General features: G+C 43.4%; 1 protein-coding gene across 18 annotated transcripts in view; it reads right to left on the reverse strand.

Annotated features, from left to right (window-relative positions):
• FGGY (FGGY carbohydrate kinase domain containing) overlaps window positions 1-14,090 on the reverse strand; it is a 400,333-nt gene that overhangs the window by 63,491 nt on the left and 322,752 nt on the right. For 16 of the 18 annotated variants that reach the window (XR_003208181.2, XM_025871735.2, XM_073896657.1 and 13 more), the window contains one exon: window positions 12,878-12,972. The exons of the other annotated variants lie outside the window; for them this stretch is intronic. Coding sequence is in view for 15 of the 16 variants with exons in the window: in XM_025871735.2 (XP_025727520.2) it covers window positions 12,878-12,972 (95 nt within the window). In the remaining variant the exon portion in view is untranslated. The remainder of the gene's footprint in view (window positions 1-12,877; window positions 12,973-14,090) is intronic. 18 annotated transcript variants of the gene reach the window in all.

Genomic DNA, 14,090 nt, shown 5'->3' on the forward strand with positions numbered 1-14,090 from the left:
AAGAGCTGGGGATGCCAGGCTGGAGCTGAAACCAAAGAAGGGCTGAGTGGCCAGAAGCGGAGGATGAAAGGAAGAGGCTGGGAGCTGGAATCACACGGGAGCTGCAGCAGCTGCTTTTCTAGTAAAGGGACAGTTGACCTAACGACTCCCCTCTTCCTGACCATCCGTCTTCCACCGGTATCCCCCACTGGCCAAATCTACCCAGGCACCAGCTGCAAGGGAGCCTGGGAAATGTAATACAGAGCAGAGTGTGGCCAGGGAATGGGGGAAAGGGAGAATAAAGCTATCTGAGAGCAAATCGGCAAATGACCAGCCCAGCCATCTTTGAGTAACACATCCAAAGCAATGGCACAGTGTGTGATCTAGACAGTCAGCTAATAATAGGATTGACATAGATATCACTATAATTTTGTCCGACTCGCACTGAAAGTTTATTCATACCAGTAACTGCACTAAATACTTTATATATATCAAGTCATTGAATCTTCACAACAAACTTACAAAGTAAGCACTCTTAATAGTCTTATTTTCATAAATGAGGAAACCAGCTTAGAGTGGAGAAGGGGCTGACCGAAGGTAGGGCTGTAACATTTGAACACAGGATTGGAACATAGATTTAGGGGATACTAGAGTCAGTGCTCTTAATTCTGGTTCTAGCTATTACTTCTAACATGAATCATAGTGCTAACAGAAAAAGGGAGGGTACCGGATAAGCGGAAACTTCTCATAATTACTGGGAGGAGATTCTGAAGACCTACATTTCTAGGGCTGAAAGCCTAGAATGCTGTGAGCATTAAATGTGCCCTTAAAAAAAAGTAGAGATTAAAAAAAAAAAAAGCATCACTTAATGCAGTTTATGTAAGTCCATGGTGTTCCCTCTTGAAGGCAACAGGGTATTTTTGCTAAGAGGATGCCAAGTTCAGTGGCCTCTGCAGGCTTGCTGTTTACTGATATTTGATATGCTTCAACATCTGTTGCCCTTCTCGATTGATGGATGCTTTATTTCAGCACTTCCCCGATGCCAGGCTGGTGAAAAGCTTTGGTACTGAGGTCCCCTAAGACACTCCTGGGTCACCGATACAGCTTTGCTTATAAAGCTGGCTGAAGGCAGGAGTATTCAGGGAGGAGAGGTGAAGGGCCATGCCATCCATCGACCATGCTGCATGTTCTCAGCTGCACCCCTGGGTCAGGCGACACCTTCAGAAAGTTATAAACCCCAGCGATCCTTTACTTGAAGTCAAGTTTCAATATCATGCTCTGGGCTCTTCACAAACTAGTATATAATGAATTCTTCTGCTGCTTCTGTGAAAGTTCCATGGAAGGATTTTTTAGGTTGGTTTTTAAAGCAATAGCAATTTTAGGATTTTGTACCAGGGAAAATGTAGTCTCTTTTGGTGAACTGGTATACTTTATTGAGTCCGTGGATACCACAGGACTTGACACATTTCCCAGTTTCGTCTTGGCTGCCTGGAAGCTCAGGGTAATTCCCTTATTTATGGGTCAGAGACCTAAAGGCCACTCCGTCCCATAAATCTGTTTGGTTTGGCACTCACCAATCCAGGGTTAAAATAATTTGAATTTCAATGTCCTCAGACAGAGTATACACTCTACAACTTGGCAAAGAATCAAATCATTTTGCCCTTTGCTGGTATCTCCCCATGTTTATATGGATGACCTGTCACCTGAAGGCATACGAATTTGAGGATCCCCTAGTCTAAGTGGTTGGTATATTCTCTTCTTTCTGCATAGTTTCTGATTTGTGAGTTTTATTTTGCTTAGTTTTATTCTACTTATTCAGATATTATAAGCTTCCTCAAATCCTTTACGGAAATAGAGTATAAATGATAAATAAACAAATTGTTTTCTTCACTAAGCAGAACTTCCAAAATCAGAGCAAGCAGCTGCATTCTTACTGCATCCAATGGCTGGTCATTCCTCTGGCCTGCCCCACCTGCTAAAGCGTTACCATGGCTAAACAGTTATCATACTAAGATGTGCTCAGCACATCTTGCGCTTTCCCTCAAGCACAAGAAAGAGAGAATTTTTTCCTTACTTGTGAGTGAGGGGCCTGGACATAATCATGTGGCGCCTGTTCTATCTCTGGCACATGTTATGTAAATCTAGATCTAGGTGCCCTCCGAAGCACTGGGCTGCGGGGGGGGGGGGGGCTGGGGGTGCCGTAAGACCGCCTGAGTTGAAACCTTCATTCTACACTAGCCAACGATGTGACCCTAAGCCAGTGTGTTGATGTCTTGATGCCTCAATTTCCTGCTATATTTATAAAGGGGGATGATACCGCCTACTTCACAGGTTTGTTACGAGGATGAAATTAATAATTAGTGTTTTCCTGTGTGCCAGGCAACTTTGCAGTAACTCAGTGGGTCAGTTAACATGAAAGTGAGGCTCAGAGAAATTAATCAGCTTGCCCAGCCGGGTTAGTTCACACAGCTAGCAGGCCGAGAAGAAGCCACACCCTGGAGTGTAGCAAATCACTCAGAGGGCTACTTTTTCTTGTCTGCCCCATTATTTCCTCTCATCTGGTCCACAATGGATTCAGCTCACTTACCCTCTTCCACCCCCGATCCCTGGCAGGCAGCGAACAGAACACCACACAACTGATGCTCCAGCAATTACTAGTATTTATTGTGTTGAGCTGAAAAGGAGAGAGATTTGTGTAGGACTGAAGCACAGGTTCCTTTCTCTGCTTTCTAGAAGCCCCTCCACTGCAAAGGTTAAGAGCAGACCCGGGGTCATATGGGCCCCTCCCCTAAGTTCCAGCTCCATCACTAGCTACTCCTCCATGGCCCAGTTCAAATGTTGCCTTTTAAGGACTTCCCCAGCCCTCAAGACAGTGGAAGACACTCTTTCGTTGGTGGTCCATCATCCCATTGTATAGCTACTGTAGTTTAAACAAATAATAGCCAACATTAACTGAACACTATTTCACCTTACATGTTCTAACGTGTTTACTTCTTACAACACGAATTGTGAGATGATATACCTATGATGCAGATATTATGGTTATCTTCTACAGATGAAGGATCTGAGGCACAGATAAATTAAGTAACTCACCCAAAGTAAGTGGCAGAGCCATGATCTGAGCCCAAGCAAGGCCCCAAGGTCTTTGCCATTCACTTAGTATAGACTTTTTCATAATGGTATCTGTCTATGTCCATTTCCTCCCCACTAGATTGGAACCATGAGGGTACTGAGATACATTTCATTCATCTTTGTCATATGGCCATCTAGGACCGTACTTGTTGCCTGCTGCTGAACCCTGGCTCAAAGAATTAAACAGGGATGTGGCGCCTGGGTGGCTTAGTCAGTTGGGCATCTGCCTTTGGCTCAGGTCATGAACCCAGGGTCCTGGGACAGAGCCCTGCATCGGGCTCCCTGCTAATCGGGGAGTCTGCTTCTCCCTCTCCCTCTACCCCCCCCAACCCCGGTGGCTCATTCTCTCTATCTCAAATAAATAAATACAATCTTAAAAAAAAAAAAAAGAAACAGGGAGTCTCATCACCTACTTGAATCAAGGCCCACATGCATGCCTTTTCCCCATCTAGTCCGTTGGCATCTGTCAGCTGAGCTCACAGAGCCCACCCGAACTCCAGCAGTAGAAGAGAGCAGAAAATGCATCCTGACATCACAGGAAGGACTGGAGTAAAAGGTACATTAATAGGGGCAAAAACAAGCCAGTGGAGTGATTAATTCGGCCTCCCCTTCAATATTATGTTTACACAAGTTGATTATATAGCACTTAATTACTAATTTGCCCTACTTAAACCAAGAGTGCTTTTAATTTTTAATGAGCTAAGGGAAGGAGATGCCTTTACTTAGTAAGGAGAGCTATTTTATTTCCTTCTCTTGTTTTGCCCAGCCAATTAATAACATTTCTAAGGAAATGCATCCCTCTCATGAATTCTTTCTCCCCATCATCTTCTCGACCTCCCAGGTTTAAAAAGAAATGGAAACAGACAACAGCCACTTAGAAACAAACCGACTTCACCTTCTGATCTGGCTAGCTGGGTCGGGAAAGGCCTTGTGAAATGTAGAAACATGGGACCTATAAATGGTACCATCTGATTCTTTGGGCATTGGGTGCATCTATTCCCAGAAACCATGACTTGGTTGTTACGGACAACAGAGAACACAGCCATGGGTGTCCAAACAAGGCAAGCCCCCTATAATCCTGCATTATTTCCTGGGTGTGAGCATCAGGTAATTTTAAGAACAGCCCTGGGACAGTCTCGACATAAGAAGAGTAAAGAGATTGGCATCAGATCTGGACTTGACTGACAGCTTTGCCACTTGCTAGCTGTCAGACCACCAGCACGTGACTTAAACTTCCTGAGACTCAGTTTTCTATCTGTAAAGACCATAACTTGCAAGAATTAAGTATCATCTAAAGTGCCTTAGCACAGTACCCCACTCAGAAGATGTGCAGGGCAGTATTAGTTATTTTTTTTTTAGCAGAGGTAAGGTAGGAAATTGAAAGCAGGAATCAAGGAGCACCTTTTGAGGACCCTACGATGTCTGTCCTTGTCTGCTATGGAGTCTCCATCAGTGGCATTTGAACAGCCCGGCCATAATGCCAGAAGGAGCTTGCCCCAGAATGTGGACACACTGACTCTTTCATCGAGAACATTTTAGTATGAGTGTTCTGATGCAAGTCCCTTATCTCATCGCAAATCAGTAACAAACCTTTCACAGATTGGCCTCTGGTCCAGAGACCAACCTAATAGCCCAGCCTCGATGACTGTGTTGGTCATTTGCATGTGCTCCCAGAGAACCCCTCCCCACCCTTCTCCGGGCCTTGCCAGGCTCACTTGTACCAACTATATCAACGAGTTCCCTCTGACTCTGAGTCCAGCCAATGGGGAACCCAGCCGTAAATCAGAAAGTGGGAGGAAAAGGAGGTCAGTAACTCAGCCCTTTCCTTCCAGAGTCACTGACAAGCAGGCTGACTCAATAGTCTCCACACAGGCCTCTGTTCTGGGGTTCCAGCAACTGTGCTCTTCACCTCTTAAGGTCCAACTGTTACAAACCCCAGGGTACCACATCCTCCCTCATGACTTCTCCATGCCCTGGTCTACAGTCCTGTAAACAGTCCCTCTACTAAATTCTCTAAAATTATCCTAATTTGAGAGTGTGCTCTGTGGAGGTGTGGACTAACACAGTGACATTTTAAGGTACATCCAAATTCTAGTTGTCTATTTTTTAAACAACTAGTTTTTTAATTTTAATTTTTTTAAAGATTTTATTTATTTGAGAGGGAGAGAGCCTGAGAGAAGCAGACTCCCCAGTGAGCAGGGAGCCCGATGCAGGGCTTGATCCCGGGATTCTGAGATCATGCGTGGCCTGAGCTGAAGGCAGACGCTTAACGGAGTGAGCCACTCAGGCGCCCTGTCAACAACTAGTTTTTTAAACTGGTACTAGTTTTTTAAACAATAGCAATCACAATCAGCCCCAGAAGAATCCATTTCCATTTGTGACAAAGCTGAATAACCCTTAGCTTTGAAATCCTAAGCTAAGCCTTGGATTCTGGCTCGATCCCTTTCTAGCCATTGGCTTTGGTAAGTCATTTCCCCTCTGCTGCCTCATTTGTAAAATTATTCTAACAGGATAGGAAATGTCCTCATATACGACTTTTAACGTGGTATCAAATTTCTAAATGTTCGAATTTCTTGGATATGCATATTGTGAAAGACATGCCACTCAACTTTCTGAACACAAGGTCCTTTTTTACGGCTCACCGTAGAGTGCCAGATACCTCCAATAAACAAGTGCAATTTTTTTTTTTTTAATCCACTCAACTTTCTGAACACAAGGTCCTTTCCTATGGCTCACTGCAGAGTCCCAGATACCTCCGATAAATAAGCGCAAGTTTTTTTTTTTAATTTTTGAATATTTCTTGATCACTTGCCTCAATGCTGCAACCAAACCTCTTTCACTGACTTCAATACAACCTCTGTACATCCCATGACTTGGAATCAAACTTTGTCCAACATCATGTGGTATGTAGATATGTATACACATGTGTATGTATGTGAGTATCGTGTCTCATCTATTAGGGTCTTTTCCCCAATTATGGAAAATTCCTGACTTAACTAAAGGTCTTGTCTTTCCTGGTCTCCTATTTGGGTCCATAGCCCAATTTATTGTTCTGAACATTAAACTTATAGAGCATGGGTCTGCTCTTCATAAGTTATCACAGTGTGATGGAAAAAAAAATTATAGACAACCTCTTCATTTCCAGTTTATTCCAAAAGGGAATTTTATTATGAATGATCATTACAATGGGAAGTCAATTACTTGCAAGCATTTATTTCCATAGAAAGATCTTATATATCTTTTCAGACTTGAACCAGTATGAAATGTTGTCTTGAACAAAACAAGTTAAAAGTTTGGTAAACTCTATTTTAGAAATACAGTTCTGTAATCCTTCTGAGTTTCTAAAGGGCTCAGGAGAGGTCTGGCCATTGTTTGCTCTTATAAAAAGTCCAATTCTTAAGTTCCCAACTAAAAAAAGGGGAGGGACATATTTGGGGGAAAAAAAATGTTAGCTTAAATCTTTGTGTTAATGACAATAGTATAAAATGTGTCTCTTGATTAAAGCTCTGAATCAAAGTGCTTTTCTATATCTACCTCTATAAAAAGTAAACGGGTGGATTATGATTAAAAGCAAAATAAATAATAAAATAAAAAATAAAATAAAACAAAACAATACTGGTGGGCATGGGATGAAGTCTTCTCCAGGCAAAGGAATCAGAAAATTTCCAAACCAAAGAGGGCATACTTCTTATTTTTATTTCTATACTTGATACCCAAACAGTGATGACAAATGTGTGCTGCTGAGAATTTCTATGAACCATGCCACCCAGTGAAGGTCAGCTGCACTGCCATGTTGTAATCTATGCTTTTCCTGGGCAAAGTGTATATATTTACTGGGATATGGTTTGATGGAATAAAAAGAACATCGACTTTGTTAGGAGTACGGCTTGATTATGTCTCCGTGTTTCAGAGTCTCATGTGCACACTAGGGACTATTACACAACCACTCATTGCCACAGAGATTGTATGAATGGTAAGGGATGGAAAGTGACAGGCCCTCTTCCTAGATCACCCTGTAAGGAGCAGGAGAGTCAAATGTTATATATCATCTATTGAAATAATTGCCTAAAAATAGAATTCTAACTTTGAGCTAATGTTTTGACTTTTATATCCATGATTCCATTCTGCAAAGTAGATTGGAACAGGAGATTTACGATTAATCAGAACCTGAATGTGTTGCCCCCCCTTTTTTGGGGGGGGGGAGAGGGAGCGATTCTTGAAAAGATAAGAATGTACTGTTAACCAGGTGTGGCAATAAGTATAATGAATGTTAGGGCCAGCATCACATTCTTAATTTAATCCTTCTTTAAACTACTAATTCTCATTCCAGGATTTTCTGTTGACTTTCTATGAGGCATTGACATATGGGACAGGACACTCAGAAAATTCAACCAGAAATCTGAATCTATTTAATTAGAAACCAGAGTCTCCTATCTCCAGAAACACATGCTTAAGCAGCAAAGGGCAAAAGGCTACTAAAGAAAGTTGATAATATCAGGACCATATGTGAAATGAATAGGATTATAAAGGGCCTGAGGAAGAAAGCTAGATGGAACTAAAATGCACAACAACAGACTCCTCGTACACCAGAAATGGGAGCCCTGGATTCTCATCCACCGTTGGGGGGAGGATAAGGCATTAATACGTACATATCCGAATTCTAAAAGTTGGGAAACTTTTTGGCCAAACAATTATATTTGCCTAATTTATTTTATGGAAATAACTTAGGGTATCTGCAAAAATTCAGCTACGGAGATGTCAGCTGCAGCATTCTTTAAAACCAACAGAGACAACGTAAATATTCAAAACGAGGGGACTGGTGAAATAAGCACTGATATATTCCATGGGATATACAATTATGCAATCCATAAAAATGACAAATAAGAATGTTTACTACATATTTTTGGGTGGGAGGACAAACTACAGAACATGATGCATTGTATTTTTGAAATTTATAAAAGTGTAAAGCAGTTTCAAAGTATGTATAAAAATACTAAAGGTATAGAAACTAGAAGCTTCCATACTGGCGATTTTAGGATAGTAAGATCAGTGTGTTTGGATTTTTCTTTCAGCTTCACTGAATTTTCTTATTTTTTTCCCATTGAACATGACTAATGACTTGTAGCCCAGGAAAAGGAAAAAAAGAAGAAAAAAAGCAAATCAAGATGGAATGTGCCAAGAAATGGGACGGTTTCCAATTTCTGAACATCCATGATCTGTCAGTCTCTCCAAACCTCCAGCAACTAAAATCACAATCATCAGCTTTACTTTGCAGAATGTAAAACGGGCAAGTAGCTGGTGACAGAAAGCCAAATGAATCTCAAACTCACAGAGAGCGGAATCCCACAGAATAAAACAGAATGAAGACGTACTGCGTCATATATGAAATCACAGGCTTTGAAGCACAGAATAGGTGATGAATATAACTGGCTCTGAAGGAAGTAAACTTTTTGAAAAAAAGAATAGAAGGAGAAGCTTCAGCAAAGCAATGAGGATGTTTGCAAGGCCTGACCTCGAGGGCAGAGCACTGTGGTTAGTGCGGATGATTTCTCTTGTGGGCGCACATCACAGAAAGGGTGAGTAATCACGGCTCTCAACAGGCCACTTACACATACTGGTCTGCAAGACACAGGAGTCTGTCTGAGACGTGACAAGGAAAGCTGATGGTGGGAACACGTGGAGTCAATGGCTTACAGAAGCGGCAACCGTCACACCGTGGGAGGAAGAAACATTTTGATTAATTGGTTGATTGCAAGGGCTTATTTTCTTTATATTGGTACGTGCCTTACATTGATCGGGGAATTCTCCTTCATCTCTTGTCACAGTCCCCTTTTGCTAACTTTTGCTTCAGAGGCTTCCTCTGCGGCTTTGTTTTTGGGCAGGTGGGGGGAGCAAGTGTCCACATAAATAGCACTGTTAGAATTAAAGCTTTTTTCATGTAAATAGATTGGGAACAACAACAAGAAGAAAGCCCTGTCTTTTAAGATAAGAAATTACAGAAAGCTAATGACATCTGTGGGAGCCTGCAGGAAGCAGAAAGTGGAAAGTCATTTTGTATTTCTGCCTCTTTGCCCTTTGACTGAGTTTCTTTCACAGCATCTTGAAACTGGTTTCTTGTTTCATGTATCCTTGGCATTTCTTCGAGCTTCACTACTGCCTGTGCTCAGAGAATGTGAGCACATTGGTATTTCATGGACGTATTTCTTTCCAGTTTGTTCCTTTTCCAGGGCCTGGGAGCCTACAGAAGGGTTATGGGATGCTCCCAACTTTCTAATCACAATTATTTGCTTTCTAGGACATTCAGAATTAGAGAATCATTTTGTAGTGCATGGACAGCCAAGGGCGTGAGGAGGGGTGACTTCTGGGAGATCAGGAGTGGTCAGATGGAAAGGTCACAGAGGTCAAGACTGCGTGGATTCCACATTCCCGTGAATAAAAGGAGGAAGGAAGACACCCCCTTGCGTCCCTTCCCACTCACTCAGTAGTTGAACTTTTACCATGAGGTGACATCTCTGTGGTTTGATTCCATTTTACTGATTAAGCTGCAGATCTGAGACATCCGTGAAGATAACCGTGCCATGATACTCGCCACACTATCTATTGGAGGTAGAGTTTTGAAAACTACTAAATGGAGAACACCATTTCGAGAGAGAGACAATTCTTTAAGATACTATTAGTCATTCTGTCCTTTAATACAGATGGATGCCTGCATCAGTACCCTATGTGAGATCTTCATTTGAAAGTGGGACTAGCAGGAAGCTTTCGATGTCTAAGGGACGGGAGGGCAGGAAGGAAGCAGGGAAGAGTGAAAGAGAGAGAGACTATGAGGATGGACACATGAACGAATAAAAGAACAAAAAGTGGAGGCCAGGCATTGTCGTCAGGCTTCAAAACTTGAAACAGTAATGGACGTCATGCTGACTAATCTCTCCCCTTAATATCCCACCTGAACATCCTATCCACGATCCTTCACCATCTGATAAAATTTCCCCAGAATTGCAATATATAGATAGGTTTGCAATTATTAGAAGTAAAAACTGCAACTCTAAATCCTTCTGACCTATTGGTATCACTATAGGAAGGCACATAGGGCTCTATCCCTCGCTAAAGACACCCACTCATGGGCCCAGAAAATCGGGAAAACCTGTCTCCCCTAGGACCTTGAATCACCAATCCCAATATTCGACATACCCTACCTAAGATTCTGTTCCAGAAGACTCACGGAAAATCTCATGTAGTGATGATGATGTTAGTGAGGAATTAAGTTCAGTTTCCACTTAGGGAAAGATGTGAGCGGAATCGTCTTGGAGCTAGAAACTCCAGATTTGACCAAGATATCACTGAGGTACCTACAGTCATGGTATTACCTATCTATCTGATGAAGCAGCCCCATCCCACGCTACTCTTTGTTCAAGCTGCAGACTAGCTCCTGATTTGTGACCGACGGCATTTCTTTTCAGAAAATACAGCTTTAAATATTTACAAAGCCAAAAACTATTTTTAACACAAAAAGGAAAAAAAAAATCGAACAAAGTATAAAAGGAATGAAAAATCAGGAGGGGATATAGATCCAGAGAGCCTTAGTTTCAATTCTGCTTCTGCCTCGTATTACCTGTAGTCTTGGGAAAATTACTGAATACCCCTCTGAGCTTTGGTTTCTTCCATACAGAACACAAGGGTGAAAACATCTACCCTTCAGGCAGGGAGGTTGTCAAGATCAAATGAGGTGCCTTAGTCTGCTCATGCCGCCATAACAGAGTACCATAGATTGGGCATTTAAACAACAGAAATTTATTTTCTCACAGTTCTTGAGGCTGGAAGTCCCAGATTAAGGTGCCAGAGGGGTCAGGCTCTGGTGAGGGCCCTCTTCCTGATTTGCAGAGGGCGACCATTAGGCTGGGTCCTCACATGGCAGAGAGAAAGCACCAGCTCTCTGGTGTCTCTTCTTAGAAGGGCACGAAGCCCATCATGGGGACCCCACCCTCATGGTTTCATCTGACCCCAATCACCGCCCCAAAGACCCAATTTCCAAATACCATCACACTGGGAGTTAGGGCTTCAACACAGGACACATGAGGGGACGCGTTCAGTTTACAATACGATGCAATCCTATGCAGGGCCTCTCGGAGCATCTCTACTGTTTTGGTTTAGCTACTATTTGTCCCAGGAAGGGCATCTAGTGGTGAGAACATCTTCATAAAAGGATACATCAAAATAACAATTGACAAATCATCAACATTTCAACAATAAAGAAGCTCACGCAATGTTTTTGAGAGAGTACCAGAAAATCCAGAAATCGTTGAGAATTCAACTGTACCATCTCTGATTACCAACTTCATTTAAAAGCCACTTAGCATTCACGAGTGGACTCAATTCCTTGGGAAAGATATTTCACAGACATGAGTTCCCAGTGCTTGGCCAGTGCGCAGGGTACCATACTTCTCAAAATGTGTACAAAGTGCACAGACAGCGGAATCAGACTTTTGCACTTGTGTTTCTAATAGTGTCCCCTTTGGTTCTGTTACCTTTTTGGATCTCTGCTGTCTAACCTCTGCTGCCCGTGTAGGTTACAGGTGTCAAGATCACAGGAAGAGTACCCAGCACAGTTCTTGGTACATAAACAGCACGCTAGTGACTGGGTTACTGGTGGAAAACCCAGCTTCTCATCCTGGCCTGGAGACCCTGGACAAGTCATTTAAGCTCTCTGATCAAATATTTCTTGAATTCTCCAATGAGGCTGGGTAGCCAGACTCCTTGGTTCTGGCATTTACTAGCTGTCCCAATGGAGGCCAACTTCCACCACTTCTTTATGCCTCGGCTTCTTCAACTATAAAACGGGAATAATGGGCCTACGTGTGCATTCCTGATCTAGGGAAAGAACTCATAATGTGCTCCTGATGATTATTACAGATAAAGAAATGGAGCAAAGAACAGAATGGTCAGGTCACAGAGCTAGGAGGTAGTCAAGGTAGGATCTGAGCCCAGGCAGCCGGAGTCCAAAGCCTGCACTCTCAGACTCCTCCTCTGATGCTTCTCTACCTTTTCATAAACCTGTTGTTAATATTGTTATTTTACCACTCAGAGTCTCTCCATAAAACCTAGTGTGAGAAGTCTTTTGCAACTTGGTTGCAGGAAAAGCCTCCTCTCCCACAAGAAACTAATGTTTCCTCTTTTTTGAAAACAAGAATTGTGCAACTTATCATGTGTTCATTTTTGTCTTGGCTGCCAGGAAGCTCAGAATCAAACTGTGTGCTCCATCTCCGCCGCCAAGTTATTTCCTTCTTCCCGTATCTTTGTTCCTTATTTTCCCTTTTAATTCTTTTGTTTAAACTAACATTTTCATTTGTGTCCCTTATTGATAGAGCCTTCAAAATTATTTGGAAAGTGGTGGGTGGAGATGAAATAAGCAAACAGAAATCTGAAATTTACATGAAAACCTTGTTTCAAAACTTACCTGTTTCATTTGCTACAAAATTTTTTTAAAAAAAAAAGGTCAACAGGAAATTAAAAGAAATCATTTAAGAGCTATTTTAAAGGAGAAAAAAGAAAACAGAAGAACAGAATGACCAACACCAATAGAGGCCAAGTCAAATGAAAACCGCAATAAATATGTCTGAGGCTAGAAGTGTTTGTGCTTTCCCTGGCTGGAACCTATCATTTCTTAATTATATCCTATGTGTGTTTTGCAAGATGGGAGCTGCTGTCAAGAGGAAGGACAGCCTCAGACAGGGGAGGAGCCACGACCCACCCCTTGGTCCTCACATACCTGTACAGAAGCGAAATCCCCCGAGGCACAGGCACCCAGAATAGCAGCGCCCACAAGAACAGACTCCACCTCTTGCGACAGGACCACAGGCATGCCTGCACAGGACAAGGCCACACCTTGATTAGGGAGTCGGCCAGCAGCCCCAGCACCAGAAACACCTGACATGATGTGGCGTGAAGGCAGCAGTGGACAGCCTCTCCCCGGTCCCCACGGTGCTCCGGTCCTTGGCATGACCTGATTCTAAAGGATGTCACAGCCTGTGCCTGCTGGTGAGGCAGCCAGGAGCCCCAAGGGACCTGCCACCCCATACATCAACTCATGAGACCTCTCTGCCCAGATCTCTCAGGCTTCTGCTAGCTGCTACCTGCCATTTGGTTCAAGTTTGTTTCAACAAACACTTGAGTGCTTCAAGGGCCCCAGCGAATGCAGAGATGAATCTGACTCGGTCCTGCTCTCCGGGTCTCAAAGGGGAGGTGGATGAGAAAGAGATAACGATGGTGCAGGGGGTTGGTTCTCTAACTGAGATGCACTACGAACAGGGAAGTAGGAAGGGGGTGTGATTAATCCCTCTGGCGGCTTCCTATTTCTCTGCGTACAAGCCAAAGCCCTTATGATGGCCGGCAAGGCCCTCCAGAGCTGGTGCCCACCCCGACTGTCGCCTCCCCTCCTGGCCACGCTGGCCTGGCCTCCGTGTTTTCTTGAATCAGCTTCGGGGCCCTCACCCATGCTGTTCCTTCTGTCTGTGTCACTTCCTCCCAGATGCCCACATAGCAACTCCCTCTGCGTCCTTCATGTATTTGTGCAAACACCCCCTTCCCACTGCAGCTTTCCTGACCGTTGGGTTTAAAGGGACAACTTACCCACGACACTCCTCATCCCCCCTCTGTTTCCTCAGCATCTTCCCACCCAGCATGATTACTTCTCTTGTTTACCATCTGTCTCCCTTTGCTAGAACAGAAGCTCCATGAGGCCAAGCACTGGGTCTCAGCCACGGCTGAATCCCTGGAATTGAGACTAGTTAACCAGGATCTAGCACATGGTAGGGGTTAAATGGTGAAAGAACAAATTTCCCGGAGAGGGAACGGAGGTTCATCAGAATGGAGATGAGCGTTACGGGGGTACCTGAAGGACGAACAGTGGTCCGCCAGGCAGCAAGAAAGCCCTCCGCATGCCAGGGCTCATGGTGGGTTTAAGGGGAATAGAAAGAATTTAG

The sequence above is a fragment of the Callorhinus ursinus genome, unplaced genomic scaffold, assembly GCF_003265705.2.
Source record: "Callorhinus ursinus isolate GAN/ISIS: 27379988/994484 unplaced genomic scaffold, GSC_fseal_2.0 scaffold9, whole genome shotgun sequence".
Taxonomy (NCBI): domain Eukaryota; kingdom Metazoa; phylum Chordata; class Mammalia; order Carnivora; family Otariidae; genus Callorhinus; species Callorhinus ursinus.